General features: G+C 34.4%; 1 protein-coding gene across 3 annotated transcripts in view; it reads left to right on the top strand.

The window, feature by feature from the left end:
• The window catches only part of LOC118743101 (leucine-rich repeat and immunoglobulin-like domain-containing nogo receptor-interacting protein 1), a 40,073-nt gene extending 23,651 nt beyond the window's left edge, over positions 1–16,422 (top strand). For 2 of the 3 annotated variants that reach the window (XM_036475605.1, XM_036475606.1), the window contains exons 2-8: positions 7,922–8,120; positions 8,747–8,890; positions 10,594–10,713; positions 11,336–11,426; positions 12,776–12,961; positions 15,473–15,622; positions 15,696–15,877. In XM_036475605.1, the coding sequence (XP_036331498.1) occupies positions 7,923–8,120; positions 8,747–8,890; positions 10,594–10,713; positions 11,336–11,426; positions 12,776–12,961; positions 15,473–15,622; positions 15,696–15,877 (1,071 nt within the window). In that variant the 5' untranslated portion in view covers position 7,922. Of the gene's footprint in view, positions 1–7,921; positions 8,121–8,746; positions 8,891–10,593; positions 10,714–11,335; positions 11,427–12,775; positions 12,962–15,472; positions 15,623–15,695 lie in introns of those variants that run through there. The other variant, XM_036475607.1, reaches the window with a different exon arrangement.
• Positions 16,423–19,060: the final 2,638 nt, after the last annotated feature.

Below are 19,060 nucleotides of genomic sequence, written 5' to 3' on the forward strand. Positions count from 1 at the left end.
TGTTTGTTAAATTTGGTACAAAAATCTGGCGGCAGAGAACTGAGAGAAAAAAATTTTGATCGCAGTCATAAATCGGTTGTCATGGAGTTTTCTGTGCACACTAGGGTGTATTACTGCCCCTAAAAAATCTTTACTGTTTTCCCAACGAAAATTTAAAATTTACCTTATATATTGTAAGACTTTTTTTCTTCTTCGGAAAAAATCTAATATTTACGTGAACTGTACCTATTAGAAAATTCCTCCAAAAATCGAAAATAATGTTTTTTCTCAGCCACCTCATACGTGGTATTGCATTTGGCAGATACGAGGTATTGCGCGCCAAGCGACGATATTTTGTTTAATCACCTGGCGTGATAAAAGCCATTGAGCTTTAAAGACCTGCATTAAAATGTTATTAACGGAATCAAAATAATGAAATTTTTGGACGTATTTTCAAATCGGTCCAGCTCAAGTGACTTTAAATAATTTTAAGAAATATTTTAGCGGAAGTCTTAAAATATAAAAAAAATTTATATTTCCGCTGAAAAAACATTATCGGGGTTTTTTTTTTGTATGAAGAGTGATGCACCTAATGTACATATATAGAAAATGCCATGTCAACCGAATTATGACTGCGACCAAAAACTGGTTTCTATTTTTTTTTTTGTTTTTTTTTTTTACCGTTGACTTGCATGTGAAAAAGTATAGTCCGAATTTGAATACTCTCACCCCCCGGATTGTGCTATATCGAAAAAGTATACCCCTGCTTTTTATATTTGTAGGGGTTTTAAGGGACCTAAAAAAAATTGGTAATTAATAAAAAATGGTCAAATAAACAAAATATATAAATATTATATATTACATGTTATATATTATAAATATATAATTCAAAATAAAAAAAGGTATAATTTCTCGGTGTAGAACAATTCTAGGGGGTGAGAGCATTAAATACCGACTTTTCATTGTTTGGACCACACTCATGTACTTCGTACATATATGCTTCTTCAATAACACATATAGCTGTGTAAATTTTATAATTCCGTCGGAAAACCCGGAACCTGTTTTGCTGATGCACCTTAATGTACATATATATGCATGTATGATTTTTTCAGTTAACATTTTTTATTTGGAGTTCTTGTACAAAATTTTGACAAGCACGTTATTCTGATTGGTTTTCATCATTCCTCATGCTCTTCTCCTATGTTCACATGTAAATATGTATATTAAATTTTAGAAAAAAATGCATATGCCTAGCGTGCATTTACACAAAAATATGAACAAAAGTGCATATGATATCTATTCCACTAAAAACGCCCATTGGCATTATCGCCTTTTATTGGGAAATTTAATTTGTTGCACGCAAAGTGCAGTTTTTATTACAGTTTTGATACACGAATTGCATCGAAGTTGTTTACTCATTGCACTTCACGTTGCTTTCCATGGGTTTTGAAGTTTCTGACATCGTCATTGTAATGAGAGACAAAATAAAAAATTCCTCTATAGACGGGCAGATGTACACATACATACTACATATGTGTATACACACATACATAGCTATAATCTGACAGCGGAGTCAAGCATAATTTGTCGACTTGCATTTTTAACAATGCCAAGTGAAATATAAAATTAAAAAGCAATAAAAAAATCAACACGAAACAAAAGCGAAAAATAAATGAGGTGCAGAAATATTTTGCAAACTCATCGGAAACGGTATTTATTGCAATTTTGCTTCCTACCTAAATGTCGTCCAATTGTTTCTTAATTTACGGTTACATTAACTGTTGCGCATTTTGTCAGAGAACGCAATATTGAAATAAACTCCTTTCGTTCGAACAGTAACGCTGATGTTATCGAATATTCTACAGTGAGCGCTTATCATTTCAATGCGGAGCTTTTTGTGTCAAATGAATGGTTTCGGTAGAATTTATCGAACTAGTACGAGTAACGCAGTGATGGCAAATTTGTTTTTTTTTTTTATTAATTAACGCTATTCTTCATTTGTTTTAAAAAGTAAACAATGCCACTTGTTAAAAAATGTGTCAATGATAAAAGTCTTATTTACTCGAGTGTTAATTGATAAGATGTGAGAGCAAGTGAGCTGTCACATACTTCAGGAAATGAGGTAGGAAGATATACATACCCACATATGTCCAAAGTAATTAATAAAAACGAAGTTGGTTTACAATAGGCATTTACAATAAATCACCACTTCTCCCTGGTCCTCGTATGCATAACTGTGAAATTTAAATTTTGTGAAATGATAAGTGAAATAATGTTGAGCAATATTTCTAGTGAAATAATGAATACGAAGGGATTTGTTAATAAGAAATCATAATTACACTTGACTCTCCTTTAACTTGGTTTTAATAGAAATAATAAAAGAAAACTGAATATTTTCAATTCTCTATTTTACATTTTCTATAATGTGGCTTACATAATTTCTGTACAATTTCTTTTAAATTCTAATTATTTAATTACTAGCAAATGCTTGGCTTACTTCGCGACGCCTGATAAGTACTTTTGCGTTGAAAAGCAAAAATGGCTAGTAAAGTAAAACGTATTAGTTTATGTTAAAACGACTGCAGCTCTTAAGAAAACGGTCAAGAAAAAAATTGCAATTATTTCATGATACTCACTATTTCCTCAAGAAATAATGGAACGGGCATATATTTCTGTTGCAAACATGGGTTGCCTTGTGGACTTTTTTCACAAAAAAACTTTGAAAAATCGTAGTAGAATGCGTAGCAAATTTCTTAAGAACCGCGTACTGCATTAAGGAAATTTGGCTAAGGAAACTTTCCTAACCATTTCTTGTTGCTGCAAACTGGCCTTCAAGGATAGTAGCGCCGAGACACCATAGGGTCATTGATGTTCTTACCGTGTTCTTTCTAATTTGTCTAACTTCTTCTTAATACACCCATGACCCGTTTATGTGCCTGGGATGTCTGGGGCGCTTAAACAATTTTGCGTCATCCTTCATTAAGTCATCTAATTAATAAATTCGTAGGGAGGTATCTAAATATCTTTATTCCAGCGCCATCTATGTTTTAGGTATTTTTTTTGCATAAACAGTTCTTATCAAAGTTAATACGCGTTAATCCGTAGAATAAAGACGGATTGTCTAAATATTTCGACTCCAGCGCCATCTTATATATATATACGCATCCGATACGTGTTGAAATTAGTAGTACCTAAATAAGCGAAAATTAAAGTATTTGCGGACGGTGTCGCAGTCGTTGTGGCTGCAAAAATCTTGAATATGCCGAACGGATAGCGGAGGTTAAAGTAGCGACGATTGCCGACTGGAAGGAATCCATGGGTCTGTGTCTGGCGGAGCAGAAATCGGAGGTGTTACTCATCAGTGGCCGTACAGTAAGGGAGGAGGCGTTGGTCCGCATCAGGGGGTGTACGATACATTCGAAGCCCTCGATTAAATACCTGGGCATTGCCTGGTATTGCGAGAAGGCTGCCCAAAAAACGACTGGCTAGCATGCTGAAATCCGTGATCCTCTACGGGCATCTGGGCAGATGCACTCCAAGGAGCTTCATCCAGCCGTAGCATCAAGTCGATGTACAGACCCTGTGAATGAAGGGTTTTGTTCAGCTTTTCGCACAATGTCGGAAGATGCAGACCTTGAGGTGGCTGGTCTGCACCCTATTGAATTACTGACGAAGGAAGCCTCATTGACCGTTCCTGGCTGCTCCACTGCACTAAGTACGCGAACGCTCGCAAGAAGGCGCACTCTATCCGCACTTCAGGAACGATGGGACACAGCTACCAATGGCCGATGGACACAACGGCTCATACCTAATATTGAGACCTGGATTAGTTGGGTACCAACTAATAACGGGCCATCCCACTTCCGGGCCACTTCCCCGAAGACGCGGAGCATGTACTGTAGTGGGGCGAACGCCCCACAGAACATAACTTAGTGCCAAAAATTATGGAAATCCCAATCAACTGGGGAGCAGTAAGAAACGCCGCAGCAGCAATAATCGCTAAATTGAGGAAACAGGAGAGGTTGAGATCGGTGAAACGTAGAGAAGGAGTCACTCTAGTCGCCGCCCTTAGCTGAAACAGCTTGCTATTGAAGAAGCGTCGAGACATACAAATACGCCGGAGAATACGGTCCTTACTCTCGACTCTATGTAGGGGTGGGGCCGTACAGTTTGTTCAAAGGAGGGAGGGAAGGGCGGGTTAAATGATTCACAGGCGGGTGGGGCCAAGCAGGTGCAGCTTTCGACGAACTGCGCTAAGACAGCAACGTACGATAGAGCTTAGTGCTCTAAACCGCCTCCCGACGAAATACTAAACAGTAGTTGCGGACAGGCAGGGAGTTTTATTCCGAATTCAAGTTCCACTCAACGGAGGTTAGGTTTTCGACATACATACATACGTATATCGTTTAAGTCAAAATGAAAATATTTAGACGGTATGCGCATCGAATTTCACGGAAAAAACTCACACCTTATGTTTTGGGGCACCCTAATGTACATATGTATGTACATACATAGTTAAATGCATTTTTGACGTTTCACGCTGTTTACACCTGCCTACCGGCCCCGCCCCCACACAGCCTACAGCCGATAAAAACAACGGCGCTTTTAAAAGCGAATGCTTTTTATCGTTTGTTTGTTTGTTTATTTATTTATTTATTTATTTATTTTGTGTTTGGTAGTTGACAAGTTGAGTGCGCTGTGCCACTTGACGAATTGTCGCATTGACATTTGTAATGATTCTGTTAATTTGATTTCAATAAACCGTTTATTTCTACGTATACTACATACATACAATTAATAGTTTATTTGTACAATTATTTATTCGCGATCCATGTTTGTTGGTTTGTTTTCATTATAAAGCGCTGTATGGAGGCTTGCGATCAGAATCGGCTGATCGCCGCAGTCCCCAACGGTGGCAACGCTTCTGCGAAGCACACTTTCCAGAGCAAATGATACGCTTCATTGCAGTCTGATTGCTTTACCTACCTGTGTCGGCTCAGTCGCATGGGGAGCTCACCTCCTCTCACGAAGGGTGGGAATGTCGGCTAAATCCGGCGTTTGAATGTCACACCTTTGCATGGCATGACCGTGGCTGTCATTTATTTATTTGTATGCAAGGCTAACAAAAGTGTGACGAAAACTGTCGGCAATGATCTTGTATTGCAATTCCAAATAATTTATGTACACTTTTGTTTAGATAAAAAAAAAAGATTACATATTTATGTTATTGCAATTTTGTTGATAGCACTTTTTATTAGGTAATTGTATCCCACAGGTATTTTAGTTGTCTAATGCTTGATTTTCATTTTGTATAATTTTGTAAACTTGAAATCTTATGTAATATTGTTTTGGTATTGAAAGAATGGTAGTGAAGGGGTTCAAATGCAAAGGGGGAAGCTTGAATTTAATTGGATTAACTGTGAACTAGGCGAGTACTGGCGTTGACCCTAGTAAATGAGCGTCTTCGTGAACATCTCGCTCATTAGCGCCCACGCCCCAATGGAAAAGAAGGACTAACTGTCGACAGATATCTTGTCTGAACGCTTGGAACGAATTTAATGCAAGGGTGGGCTGGGAAGACTCAGCTTTCATGACGAAACATTCTATCCTATTGAAGCATAAAGAGATGTATCAAGCTACCAAGAAACCAAATCGATCACTTTGTGATAGACGGAAGGCATGCCACCCGTGTTTTGTATCTTGTTGCAGCCAAGATAATCGCCCGCCCGCTTCGGTGCAGCAAAAAATGTGCAATCAGCAATCCACCTTGAAAATCCTGCATTGAAAATGTTAAGCTCTCACCTCGTAGAATTTGTCCAAAAGTTAAAGAAATACTCGTATTTTTTTTGTTGACAGAAAATATTATACATATTTAGAACCGCATCAAACCCCATGAAGTTTTCACGTTTTCGTAGATATATATACGGTTACTCCAAAAATTGAGCGTACGGCTCTTTTTTGTTATTATTCGCAATGTTTTACAAGCTAAATTTTTGTTTGTTGATTTCGTTTTAAAATATGGCTTATGTTTTTGCAAATTCCATTTGAATCCAAGAATGTTGCTGTGTATAAAAATTAAGAAAAATCTGCAAAGTTTCAGCAAAATTGCGAACTTTTTATTACCCTAAAAATTCGCGTTGATTTTTGACAATTTTTTGCTGGCTGTCCTACGCATTTTTTTCATATAAAAAAACTCAGAAAATTTTTTATATGGAAAAAAATGCGTCGGACATTCAGCAAAATTTTTTTCAAAAATCAACGCGATTTTTTAGAGATTTCAAATTTGCACATTATTATACTAAAATTTTATTGGGCTATAAAACTGCATATCTGAATTCTTTTTAGAAATTCCTATTAAAAAGTTCGCGATTTTGCTGAAAATTTGCAGACTTTCCTTAATTGTTGTAAATATGAGCTATATTTTAATACAAAATTTAAAAAAATAATAATTTAGCATGTAACACATTACGAATATTAACAAAAAAAGAGCCGTACGGTAAATTTTGGGAGTAACTGTATATACATATATCGGTATAGAATTCTTTAAAATCAATATTTTTCGGTCGGAAAATGCTATTTCTCTTTAGGAGACCTCCAATAACAATACACATTTTTTATTTAACCATTTTTTAATATTAACTTTTTTATAGGGCCTCCGAAAACCCGAAAATATGCAAAGGGGGGGGGGGGGGGAGCCCTAAAAAAGTGTTAATTTAAAAAACGGTAAAATATGCAATTGGATATTATTATAGGAAATCTCCTGAAGAGAAGCAGTATTTTCCGAAAGAAAAATATGAGTTTCAATTTTATGTATACCATTTTTATTTTCCCCATATAAAATATGTACAAGGATAACTTAATGGGCTTTGAAGCAGCTCTAAATATAATTTTTTTTTTCAAAAAATACGGGTGTTCTTCTTTCCATTTAGAAAAATCGCAGGGGGTGAAAGCATAACATTTAAAAAAATTTTTGGACCACCCTACTGTTGATACATACATATGTACATAGGTATTTTTATTATTATTTTTAAATATTTCTACTGGAATAATCAAAATACTTCGTCAGCAAAATTTTAATGTTTTTTGGCGTGCTTTAATTTACTGACATTAGGGTGGTGCATTAGAGTGATAAGAACGGAGATCTGGTGGGTAAGTACTACAATGGGGTCCCTGGGGTCATTGAAATTTGAAAATTGTGTCCCAGAGGCAAGATCATCGATATATCATACTAAAAGATCCGACTGTATATGTCGATGATATAACGAAAAAGTAAAACGGCGACACCTTTGTCCGGCAAAAAAAAAATAAAAATTTTTCGAAATTTCTTTTACAAAAACCACTGAGAACTCGGGGTTGTACGGCGAACTTTATTCCAGTAGGGTTGGGTCGAATGTACCTACAAACATATAAAATGTTTTTGAACCTGCCAATTCGACCTAAACGAACTGAAAACGCTCTTCCAGCCTGTGAACGTTTCACCCGCATCAAAATTCGTCACTCACTGGAACATTATGCAACAATAAATTGCACAGGCCATTAGGGTATAAAATTACATGCATTCATACATGCATATCGAATGACAGCAAAAAAAAATATTTCAGATTCAGTAAATCAATGAAATTCGCGTGCGAATGCCACAGACGAAACAGTGAATCATTATTGCATCATTAATACGGACACAATACACTCCTGCAGTGTTTTGAGGTCTTTGTCCTCAACAAGCAATCCTTTCGCTTTTAATTTACACTCATACATACAAACATACGTGCATATGGATATATACATATATATGTATATGTACATATGACCACGCGACTATTTGTAATTTTTGTTCTTGTTTATTTTTTCTGCACGGATGGACATCCTATAATTTTACTCTTTGCATCTTCTCTTGACACATTTCATATGCCTGCCGCCACTTCACGGTTTCACTCATAAACAGTATGGACTGTCGTGCGGTTGCAGTAGTGTTCTTGGCTCTTATCACAATTAACGGAAAAATGATGATGCCATTCGGTTATGTTGGTGTTGTGCAGGACGAACGCAAATGTCAGTATTTAAGACCATCGCGCATGCTCAAAATCCGTTGTTTCGATATGAATCTGAAGGAAGTGCCGCAGTACCTGAAGTCATCCGTTGAGGTGAGTACAATACATAAATACATACATGTATGTATACAAGTGTGAAAATGCTGCAATGCAGGGATCAAATTAAAGTCAATTGACCTCTGGGAACGGCCTTTAGCTTTCGATGGACGACAGCGAATTTTTCATTTGCGGTTAAATGCAAATTTCTCAGCGCTGACTTGCCGTGCAACTGCAAGGGTTAATTTGTGTCAAATGGCTTGATAAAATGTATTACTCACTCGACAACGTTTATCCGATTTATTTGTTTATTTTTTAATCATATTTCTTTATTGAGTGTACTTGCTGCCTTCACTTTGTCGTGCGTACTACCGGGCAGCTTCTGTCCACACAGCAAAATGAAATTCAATTGACTTTAATTAAACACACAAAAGAAGTCGTGATAATTTCCTAAAAGTACATATGCATATGTACATACATATATACGTGCATACTCATATAAATATTTCCCATTGTACATATGTACTTCCTGCAGACTTGGTCATATAATTCATACAAAACACGCAAAAGTGAGCTGTGATTTTTATTTTACTGTCCGTATATACATACATATGTAGCCCACGAAAATGTATTTCTTTCTTATCAACGCTTAAAACTAATTGCACCGTCCCGCCTAATTACAGATTCTGGACCTCGCATTCAATCGCATCAAAAAACTCAGACGAAACTCATTCGAACGTTATACAAGCATTAAAATACTGGTGCTCTATGAGAATAAGATACAATCGGTGGAGCCGGGCACATTTGCACCACTAACATCATTGGAGGTAAGTACAAATGCTTATACAGTGTTGTGCAAAATTTAGGCAATAGCTGTACTGTAAATTAGGATCGGGCTCGAGACCTTGGCCCAACAACTTCCAACAGTTAGGTATATGTAGAAACACTGTTTTGCTGATAGTGGTCACTCCTCCACAGGCATTGGAAAACCTCCGAATGTACATCTGTCATGTAAAAACTGCCCATAAAAAAGCAAATTTCGTTCCGAGTTGGCGTAGAATTGCTGGCAGACTACAAATTGGAGGAGACACTCGGGGAGCTCCCCGCACTGGCTTCAAAGTGCCGTTTGTATTTAATCTAGATCTTCATATAGGTCTTTAGGTCTTTAGCAAAAGAAACCAATACAGAGAATAAAGCTAAAAAAGTTTAAGGCATTGGCCGAAATAACAGGCAAATATTTTGTAGCAAAGGTCTAGATACCCGTAAGCGCGGGTCGAAATTTTTATTTTCCTTTAATCCTCTTGTAATAGTGATAAGATGTCGTTATATGAGGTCAACTACAATGATATACGAATAACAAAAGTCTTTCGACCTATCTTGTCATCTGTCTTTCAATTGTCCTACGAAAGACTTTTTGACAATTTGTTGTTGCTGTGGTAGAGGAACTATTAAGCTCAGTCTAAATCGGCTGGTCTATCAATCGTTGACATTAGACTCAACTAACCTAGGTAGCCCTATAGAACGCGTGTAGTTTCGACGGGGATCAAATGGAGCGGAGAAAAGTGAAGAGGTGGTTGGTCTCATGCTTTCACAAGCTGGCCCGCTATGTGTTCGCTATGTTGGGTTCGAATCTAAAATAGTAGTTAAGTCTGGTACAGTATCCAGTCCCTAGTTCGGCAAGAATTACGCAGGTTTCTAGACAAACTCTGAAGCTCTTCGTCTGCGATGGGTTGTAGTTGTAGTCATTGAGTTGGTTGAGATGCTTTATGGCGTACCTGTAAGTAACTGTTTGGAAGCTCCCTGCGGTAGAAACCTATCAATTAAGGAACTCTATATAACTTATCGCTTTTGATGCTTTAATTTTGCACAGAACTGCGCTCATGTAGTTACATGGTTTACTAATTGCGTGTACTCCATAAAATCACTGTAATCGACAATTAAACAAAATTGACGTGATGATGTTTTTTGTACAGCTAATTAGTAAATGGTGCTATAATTAAATAAAATGCAATATAAAAGGAAAAAAACATACTTACATATGTATGTATGTAGTTATTTATAAAAAATAAGTTCCGCTGATAAGCGTTTGAGCGTGAGTATAGTTGGTTCTTTTTCGAACTTGAAGTACAGAAAAGTAGTATGAAAGATGTTTGGGGATATGAACTTAAAAATTTAAGCTAGCAAATGAGTAAGTCAAGATAAATTATTTTCATATCCAAAATGCAAATCAAAGGGCTTGAACATAGCATAGTTATATGCATTTACTATTTGTGCTATGATACCAAATATTTACTCAGTGATGTTGGCTTCCTTATTTTATATTTATGTATGCGATAATTGCTTAATTGTATGCACCAATTTCAAGTGATCACGGTTTGAGAAGAATATTTTCAAGCCATATGAATCTACACTTGTGATAAATAAAAATGTATTTATTTGTGTATGTATTTACATATAAGCAGATGTTTTTATATATTTTAGTTGACAATTGTGCATTTATTTAATTGTGATTTTTTTTTACATTTAATAGGAGATCGATCTATCTAATAATGCGCTCGTCACGATACCATTGGAAATTTTTCAACTTCCGTCGCTGCGAAATCTTTATGTTGATAGCAATGAGCTTTTCAATCTCGAACGCGACCTGCAGGTATTTATAACACTATATTTAGTAAAAAGTCTTAACCCGAAAAATGGTTTAAAAAACATTTTTATATCTCATAATCAGGCAGGTTCCGCAATTCCCTTCTGAGTAAATTTCAGCGCCTTTCAATACGAACTCCAAGTGACTTTGGTTGAATTTCAATCGGATAGTTAATTGCAGAATCTGCCTTTATGGTACTTTACTATATAAAGGACGAGGTGCCCAGTCAACGCTATCAGCTACCCCAGCATGGGGCACCTTCAACGAATGTGAAAGTAGTTTTATTCGCACCAAAACTCAAAAGATCAGACTAGCCTACAAACATAACATAAAAAAAAGAATGTGACTTTCTTCAATCCAAAAAGCTATCCGCCTTACCATTGCAGGGACTTTTGCCATAACATTTTATTTTGAAATAATAAGAGCTTGTTTCAAGCTTATATATTTTTCTATTCGCTGAATATCTTCTGAGATATGGAGCCTCAAAAAAAAAACAAGGGCCGGAGTTATCACGGTCTGTCATATATGTTCATCAAAATTTATTTAACATTATAAATTTATTCTTATGTATACATATATTATATATCATATTTTAATTTTAATATTTGTTTCTCATTTTTACTTTTAGGGTCTTGAGACACCAATAGGTGCACCATTAGAATATTTAAATGTAGCCGATTGCGGTTTAGAGAACTTACCCAATTTGGGTGTATTGCCAAGTAAGTAATCGCATATCGATGCCTGAGTGGAAGATCGACCTATCTCGGCAGCTAGTTCGAAAACTTTTCAGGAATGCCCTATTTCCGAGTTTGACTGAAGAACACCCTATTTCAGCTGACAATTAAAACGCCCTATATGAGCACATTTTCTGTGTATTTTCAGTTGATATAGGGCACTCTATAACCAAATTCTGAGATAGGGAGCTTTTCAATAAAGTTTTGAAGCAAGGCGTTCTTCAATAAAATTTTGTAATAGGACGTTCTTGAAAAGTTTTCTGAGATAGGGCGTTTTCGAACTACCTGCCGAGATAGATCTATAATCCACTCAGGTGACGATATGTAATATTTGAGTAAAAAATTATTTGATTTAAACGAACATAGCAGAGAAATAAAAGGGGTAAGATCTCTCTGAGGTCAGGTTATGTTGCGCCTAATGACAGGGCCTTAAAATAAGTACCACCAATTTAGTAAAATCACTTAAAACTAAGTGAAAATTTCATCAGGTTTCTAATAAATGTATATGTTAACCTCAGATCTACAATCTCAATGGCCAGACCTTTTTGACCGAATTCAATAACGTACACCCGTCGTTTCTTCTCTGTGTTAAGAGAAGTCAAGTCCATTTCAGCTTGGCCTTTCCACATTGTGGGCCACACGACGAAACTTTTTTAGAGCTTTCTTTAGATTTTCTGTGGAATTTCTTTTAATAAAAAACTGCTTGGCTAGTAGAGTTGTATGTGTATTCAGAGTCATTGTAAAGATGGCCCGGCGCCACATAAATGGCGGATTACATATTTTTTACAACCCCATCCTGAAAAAAAAATATTTTCGCGCATTCTATATATAGAGATTATATACATATATGTGTAGATATGTTTGTGTATAAGTCTGTATAGTAAAATGAATTGTTATACGCAGTTAACTAGTTTTTATTGTACTAGCTTTGTTTTAGTTTTACTAAATGTTATGTTATCTACATTTGTAATAAACTTGACATAGAAGAAGGTATTAAAAACTCTAACAAATTTTTGGCAGGGTTTGGATGGTTTTGGTTGGAACTTTTGGTAGGAAAAATAATTTGTCCGTAGCAACACTGATAACCATACATGCATATGTATGTATATTTGAAAATAGTGGCGACATCACTGCCCCTTTGAAGTTATGTAAAAGACAAGTGCCTTTTAGTGTAGATTTTTTTTAAATTAAGAAACGTAGCCTCTGTCTTAAATTTCCAATGAATCTTGGAGATAAACAGCATCTATAATTTCGTAGACTATGCCATAGTAAATTTATGATTGATTTACGAGTATGTATGTATGTATGTATTCATATAATTTCTTCTCTTTTAGAACTTTGGCAAATAAATGCCTCTTCAAATCCCTTGACTGATCTCACCGTGAACACACTAGCCAATATGTGCAATTTACGTACAATGGATCTGACGAAAACGGACATAAATGAATGTGCCTGCCAACAAGTAAATCGATACTTGCGGTATATTGGAGCTGATGTAAAATATGTGCCAATCTGCATGGGTGAGTAATACAAGCGGGTGAAATACAAATAGTTCTTCTTTAGAATATAAGGAAATGCTGCATCTGTTATTCGGTTTTTTGGAATTGAATAGTTTATTTTTTGTTAACCAAGGCAAGCTAATATTTTCAGTTTTGTATCTACATATGTATTTCACGTGCGAACCACTTTCTATTCATCTATCAGTGATGCTTATTTTGTTAGGGTTTTCAAAGTTCCCAAAGCACCTCCTCCTATAAACTAATAATAGCAACCGTAATGTACACTAGTATAAACCGATCCACTCTAATGGTTACAGAACAAAAGAAAGAACTTCGCATTAGCCTCGTGTGCCTTAAAATACATTACTAGAATCGAAACGGTAGTAGCACGCCCTTTTAATATTATTTTACTAAAATATGTAGCTTTACGTAGGTGCACTGCTGATTAGAAGTGAAGGAAGTTTCATAGGATTATAAAGACAAAACCTTCCACATTAGTTGAAATCTTCTTATTTGTTCGACATACATACATATAGTGCTTATCATAACTATATGACACTCACATATTGACAAGTTTTGACTATTTATTTTTCCAACTTAATTATTTTTTTATAAAAATATGGCTTATTCTGTAACAAAAACGATATAAATTTCTTTGTAGCCCATTCAATTTTAGTACATATATGTATTTCAACTCATTGATGACTAAATAATTGTTGATTTTTTTACAAGCCTTAACTGCAGTTTATGCCCACTGGAAAAAGGAGATTACAACTCGAACGGGGTAATTCCAGCTATTAATTGAAGCAAACGAAATGAAAAATTAAGAAACAAGCCTTACCGATCACCCCATGTAAAAATTCTTGGAACTTAACTGCAGTTCTCTCTAGTGGTTATATGTATTTTAGTGTTAACTGTCGACATGTTTCGAGACCTTCTTGATTTAGTAATATATAGTAATTTAAAAATATATATAAAAAAAAGTTATGGGCCCATGGCATTTTTTACAATATATGCAACAGGTTTCGTTTTAATTTTTTACGCTAATTTTTTATAATAATGGTTCATACTAAAACAAAAAACATACAAATATAAATTATAAACTTTGTGCAAACCCCACGAAAATTCAAGAAGTTATCATGCCAATTTTCAACTTTTGAAAGAAAGTTTTTATATATATTTTTTCCCCCCCTATTGTTTATTGGTCGTTCGTTTCAAACAATATTGTATATCCTTCGAGCTCAAGGCCACATGAAAATCAAAACACAAGTCGAGTCGATCAAACATTGTCAAATGTTCCTGATGATGACTTCAGACTGAAGTCGAAATATCGGCAAATAAAAACGAATGCAAAATCAAAAATTGTGTATTGATTTTCATGTGGCCTTGAGCTCGAAAAATATACAATATTTTTTTTTTTAGTACGTACTTTAGTATCCCATTAAATTTTAGTACAATAAAATGCAAGTTGGAAGTAGCTAGACCTTACCGTTGATTTTTGGCAATTTTTTCACTTTAATAAAAAAAAAAATCGGCAATACACGTTTAATAATATAATGAAATGTTTCAAAATTTCAGTTTTGTGGGAAAACGCAATCAAAGTTTTATCAATTCATACAGTTTGTGTACAAAAATACAGATAGAAAGACACATATCTTCGCCATATTTGGCTATATGTTAATAATGCAATCTACAAAAACGTAAATTTTGAGTTACATATCTATACTAATAAATGTTCGATATGTACTTTGATTTCTCAAAAATCAATGCAATTTTTCAAAAGCTTCAAACTTGCATTTTTTATACAACAAAACTGCATTCTCAAAAAAATTCAAAAAAGTCTCTTTAACAAGTTGAAAGTTTACATAGAAATTTACTGAATTTTACTGAGTTTCGCACAAAAAAAAATGTGGGGTTTAATGTTTTTGTTGTAAACATTTGTTTATAAAAAAACTAGCGGAGAAAAATCAAAAAAAAAAAATGTTGTGAAAAATTCTCTGGGCAAATACTTTCGGCCGTGAGTGTACATGTATGTATCATTTCTTTAACTGACATAATGGTGGCTGTCCATTGAACTAGTTCCCACAAAAAATTTTGAGTTAATTATGCAGAAATAACCGTCATCTCTTCATCTGTGTCAAAATTTCATAGCTGTTTTGATCAACAATAATAGCTCATTAGAAGATTACTATTGGCAAAGCAAAGCGTTAGGTGGTTTAGGTACCAGCGTAGTATATGCTGATTATTTCACTGCTGGGTTTGCATTTATAAAATTGTAGTAGAATTGCTCGCTGCCTCATGTGCCTTTGCCTCCGACTCAAAATGTTTGCATATTTTTAGGCATACGTTGAATACATATGAAACTAAAACATTTATAATAGCTTAGTATTACTTTTAATTTTTTTTCGTGCAACAATAAAAAAAAATAAATATTAATTGTTTTAAAGTTTTGCTTGCGAACATTCAATGTAAATATTCAAACGAATTACTCTTCTGTTTGTTTTAATTTTATTTTATTCATTCTATTTAAAGAAAACCTCGACAACAGCATATGTCCGGATCCATATAATTTAACTCTCGAATCGGCATCATTTCACAGCTGCAAATCAGAAGCTGAACTGGCCAAAGTGCTTAGTTGGCGTTGGTTAATAATTGCGGGGGCAGCGGCATTGGCTTTGCTCGGTAAGAGACAATAAATTGATGTAAAGCAATTAACCACTTAAACTAAATTTTCTCCGCATCATTGTTTTTACAGTGTTTACATGGTTTTGTTGTCGACGACGTTCGAAAAATAAAAAAAAGAAGAAAAGTTTACAAATGAAGTCCAAAGCTAAAGCTATGCCACCCAAACATCAGCCACTTGTGTCGCCCACGCCCACGCATGCGCTGAAAAGTCACAACGATCGGACGATGCTGCAGGACTGTGATTGTGCGTAATTCATGGTTACTACTATATACATACATACATATGTACATAGCATTTTTAATATTAGGTGTGAAAATTCTAAAAACAGCAAGAATGCTTATAAATAGTAATTAATTGTTCAATAATTGCTTTGTCGTTTAGGAGAAAAGTAGTTAAACATTTATTTTCGAATAATTGGAAAATTGCCATACAGCAAAATGTTGCCAAATAAAACGAACTTATTTAGTGGGTACATACATAAATAGATACCGATAGATAACAACGAAGCTTAAACGAAATCGTCATTTCGAAACAAAATATTACACATATATATTTAGGTAAAAAATTTTATATATGCAAATATACTTACATACATATATGTATTTATTTATTACATTTGTATAAATATTATATTCATAAGAAATAACATGAACGTGAAGTATTAGAAAAATCATGGCCTTAGCTTGTATAGTTAAATATGTAATGCATAATGAAATTTACCACAGTGCTACACTGCCGGCAAAAAGTATTGGCACAGTGAATTTTGCACAATATATGCCCCAATTTCTATTCTAATATTTTTACAATATTTTACAATAAAAATACAAAAATATAATTTCTAAACTTTGTGCAAAACTCGTGAAAATTCAATAAATTTTCATGCAAATTTTAAACTTTTTAATCAGATTTTTTAGAACTTTTGAGTATGCAGTTTTGTAGCCCATTAAATTCTAGTATAAAAAATGCAAGCAAGATTTTTGAGATTTTTTTTTTTTGTTGAAAGTGTTTTGCATTTTTTCCATATAAAGTATTTTCGAACATTTTTTTTGTATGGAAAAATTTTTTTATGCGTGAAAAAAATTGCCAAAAATTAACGGCAACTCGTAGCTACTTAGAACTTCTACTTTATTACAATAAAATTGATTGAGCTACAAATCTGCATACTCAAACAAATTCGAAAAAAAATTTGATTAAAAAGTTTAAAATTTACTGAAATTAAAATTTATTTTCGCGAGTTTTGCATAAAGTTTAGAATTTATATTTTTATGTTTTTTGTTGTGGAATGAACCATATTTTTACAAAAAATTGGCGGAAAAATATTACAATAAAAATTGTTGCATATATTGTAAAAAAGCAGCTGTACCAATACTTTTTGCCGGCAGTGTATGTACATTTACAACATTACGCTAAAAATTAGTATATGTTGTAGACTTTTGATGGCTTAAATTGTCTGACTTCAGCTGCTTTGATTTTAGAACAATAACAGGCCTACTTATTCTACGCTGGTATTGTAATCGGTTACTAAAGTTCTCGCTTCAGCTGTTGTTAATAAAATTTTCAATTTGTCGGTTATAAAATGTTCGCTAACAATCAGAATGATCCTGTTAATCAAAATTTTTATTGAAAAATCCATTTAATTTATAATCTTAAATTTTATGGCAGATTACGTAGTGCTAAATTTTATTCTTAAGTAGAAGTGTTAGATCGACTCTAGCTGTTTGGTCAAAAGTTTACACATATGTATATTTACATAATTAATTAATTTTTTTATATTTAACTGTAAATACTAAATACATATTAGGGGTATTCTCGCAACCTTGCAAATCCCTTGCACGGTGCACAGATTGCATGGTTTGCAAAGCTGTCCCATAGGAAACCCGGTTTTTATCGTGCAACCTGTGCACCTTGCAAGGGCTTTGCAAGACTCCGTGAATACCCCTAATTGCGTTTTTGGAAAATATTTTTCTGAAACTTAAATTAAGCTATGCCAATCGAAAAGGTGCCTTAAATTGCATTCGTGCTTTTAACTATACAGCAAATATATATATGTACATATACCTATATAAGTACATATTTATTTTAAAATATGTAAATTACATTTAATGTTAATTAATAATGTAAATAAGTAAAAAGTTAGTTCCTAAGTACCCTAAGCCTGTGCAAAAACTATTTATAAGACAAAAATTTAATTTGTAATTACCCTTTAAGTAACTTACAACTATTATAAATCAGTTTAAAAGATGCCATTGTCCCATTGTTTTATAATAAATAGAAAATGAGTAATTGAAAATTGTTTACAGTAGATCTTCTAGAATTCGGGGTATGAAGGAGCAAATAGCATTTTTCGGGTAATTAAAGTTTAGGGTAAAGGTAGGCCGCTGTGGTGTAGTGGTAAGCAGTGCGCGCTTCCACTCCACAATGCCTGGGTTCAAACCCTAGTCGAAAGCAACGTCCCAAAAAATATACAAAAAGGTTTTTTCTTAACAGCGGTCGTCGCTCGGCAGGCAATGGCAAACCTCCGATTGTATTTCTGCCATGAAAAACAGCTTCTCATAAAAATACAATCGCCGTTCGGAGTCGGCGTAAAACTGTAGGTCCCTCCGCTTTGTGTGACAACATCAAGGCGCACGCCACAAATCGGAGGAGAAGCTCGGCCAAACACTAACATATGTGTAAGCGCCAATCTATTATTATTATTATTATTATAAAGGTAGGGAAAAAAATAATTCCAAAAAATTTTCGGCACACTTTGGCAACTCGTTTGTTTGGCAATTACAAATCATAGACGATTTTCTATTTACATATATCTCGAAAAAAGTACGAGGGACCAATAACACAGTCCGACATGAAAATTACATATTATGTATGTAGATAAGGTTGGCCATTTCTAATCGAATTACTTTACCAAATCAGGTTCTATTGTATCCAATATAGGGTGCACTGCACAATGACCTAGAAATGCGCTACTGAACCCCTTTAAAACTGACAAAAATATTGATAATTTTTACAAAAAGCTGGTAACATTTGCTCATCTAATTTATATTTGAAATGGTTTCAGGTTGCTTGACCAATTGTTTGGTTAATATTTGTGCAATCTTTTTACTATTTAAAATATAAACATTGCATGCTCTAAATTTAGGCTCAGAAAATTAAATTTTGATGCCAGCACCTCTTTTGGTACGAGGAAAATTTTTTTTCGGAAGGTGCCCATAACCCTATCTCGGAAATAATTTGTTAGACCACTCTAGTGTAGATACATATCATCCCCCTTTGCCGGAAATATGAATGTGTAAAAATGAAGTGGTGGAAAATCAAGTTGGAAAGTTTTTTTTATGAGATTTACCTCTACATTCAGGTAATTAAAATTATAATACATATGTATATGTAAGTGGTCTCCGTGTACGCATAGTAATCTGGGTTGTGGTATAACATAG

Source organism: Rhagoletis pomonella, unplaced genomic scaffold (assembly GCF_013731165.1).
Source record: "Rhagoletis pomonella isolate Grant_MI unplaced genomic scaffold, Rhpom_1.0 Rhpom_scaffold_00007, whole genome shotgun sequence".
In the NCBI taxonomy this organism is placed as follows: domain Eukaryota; kingdom Metazoa; phylum Arthropoda; class Insecta; order Diptera; family Tephritidae; genus Rhagoletis; species Rhagoletis pomonella.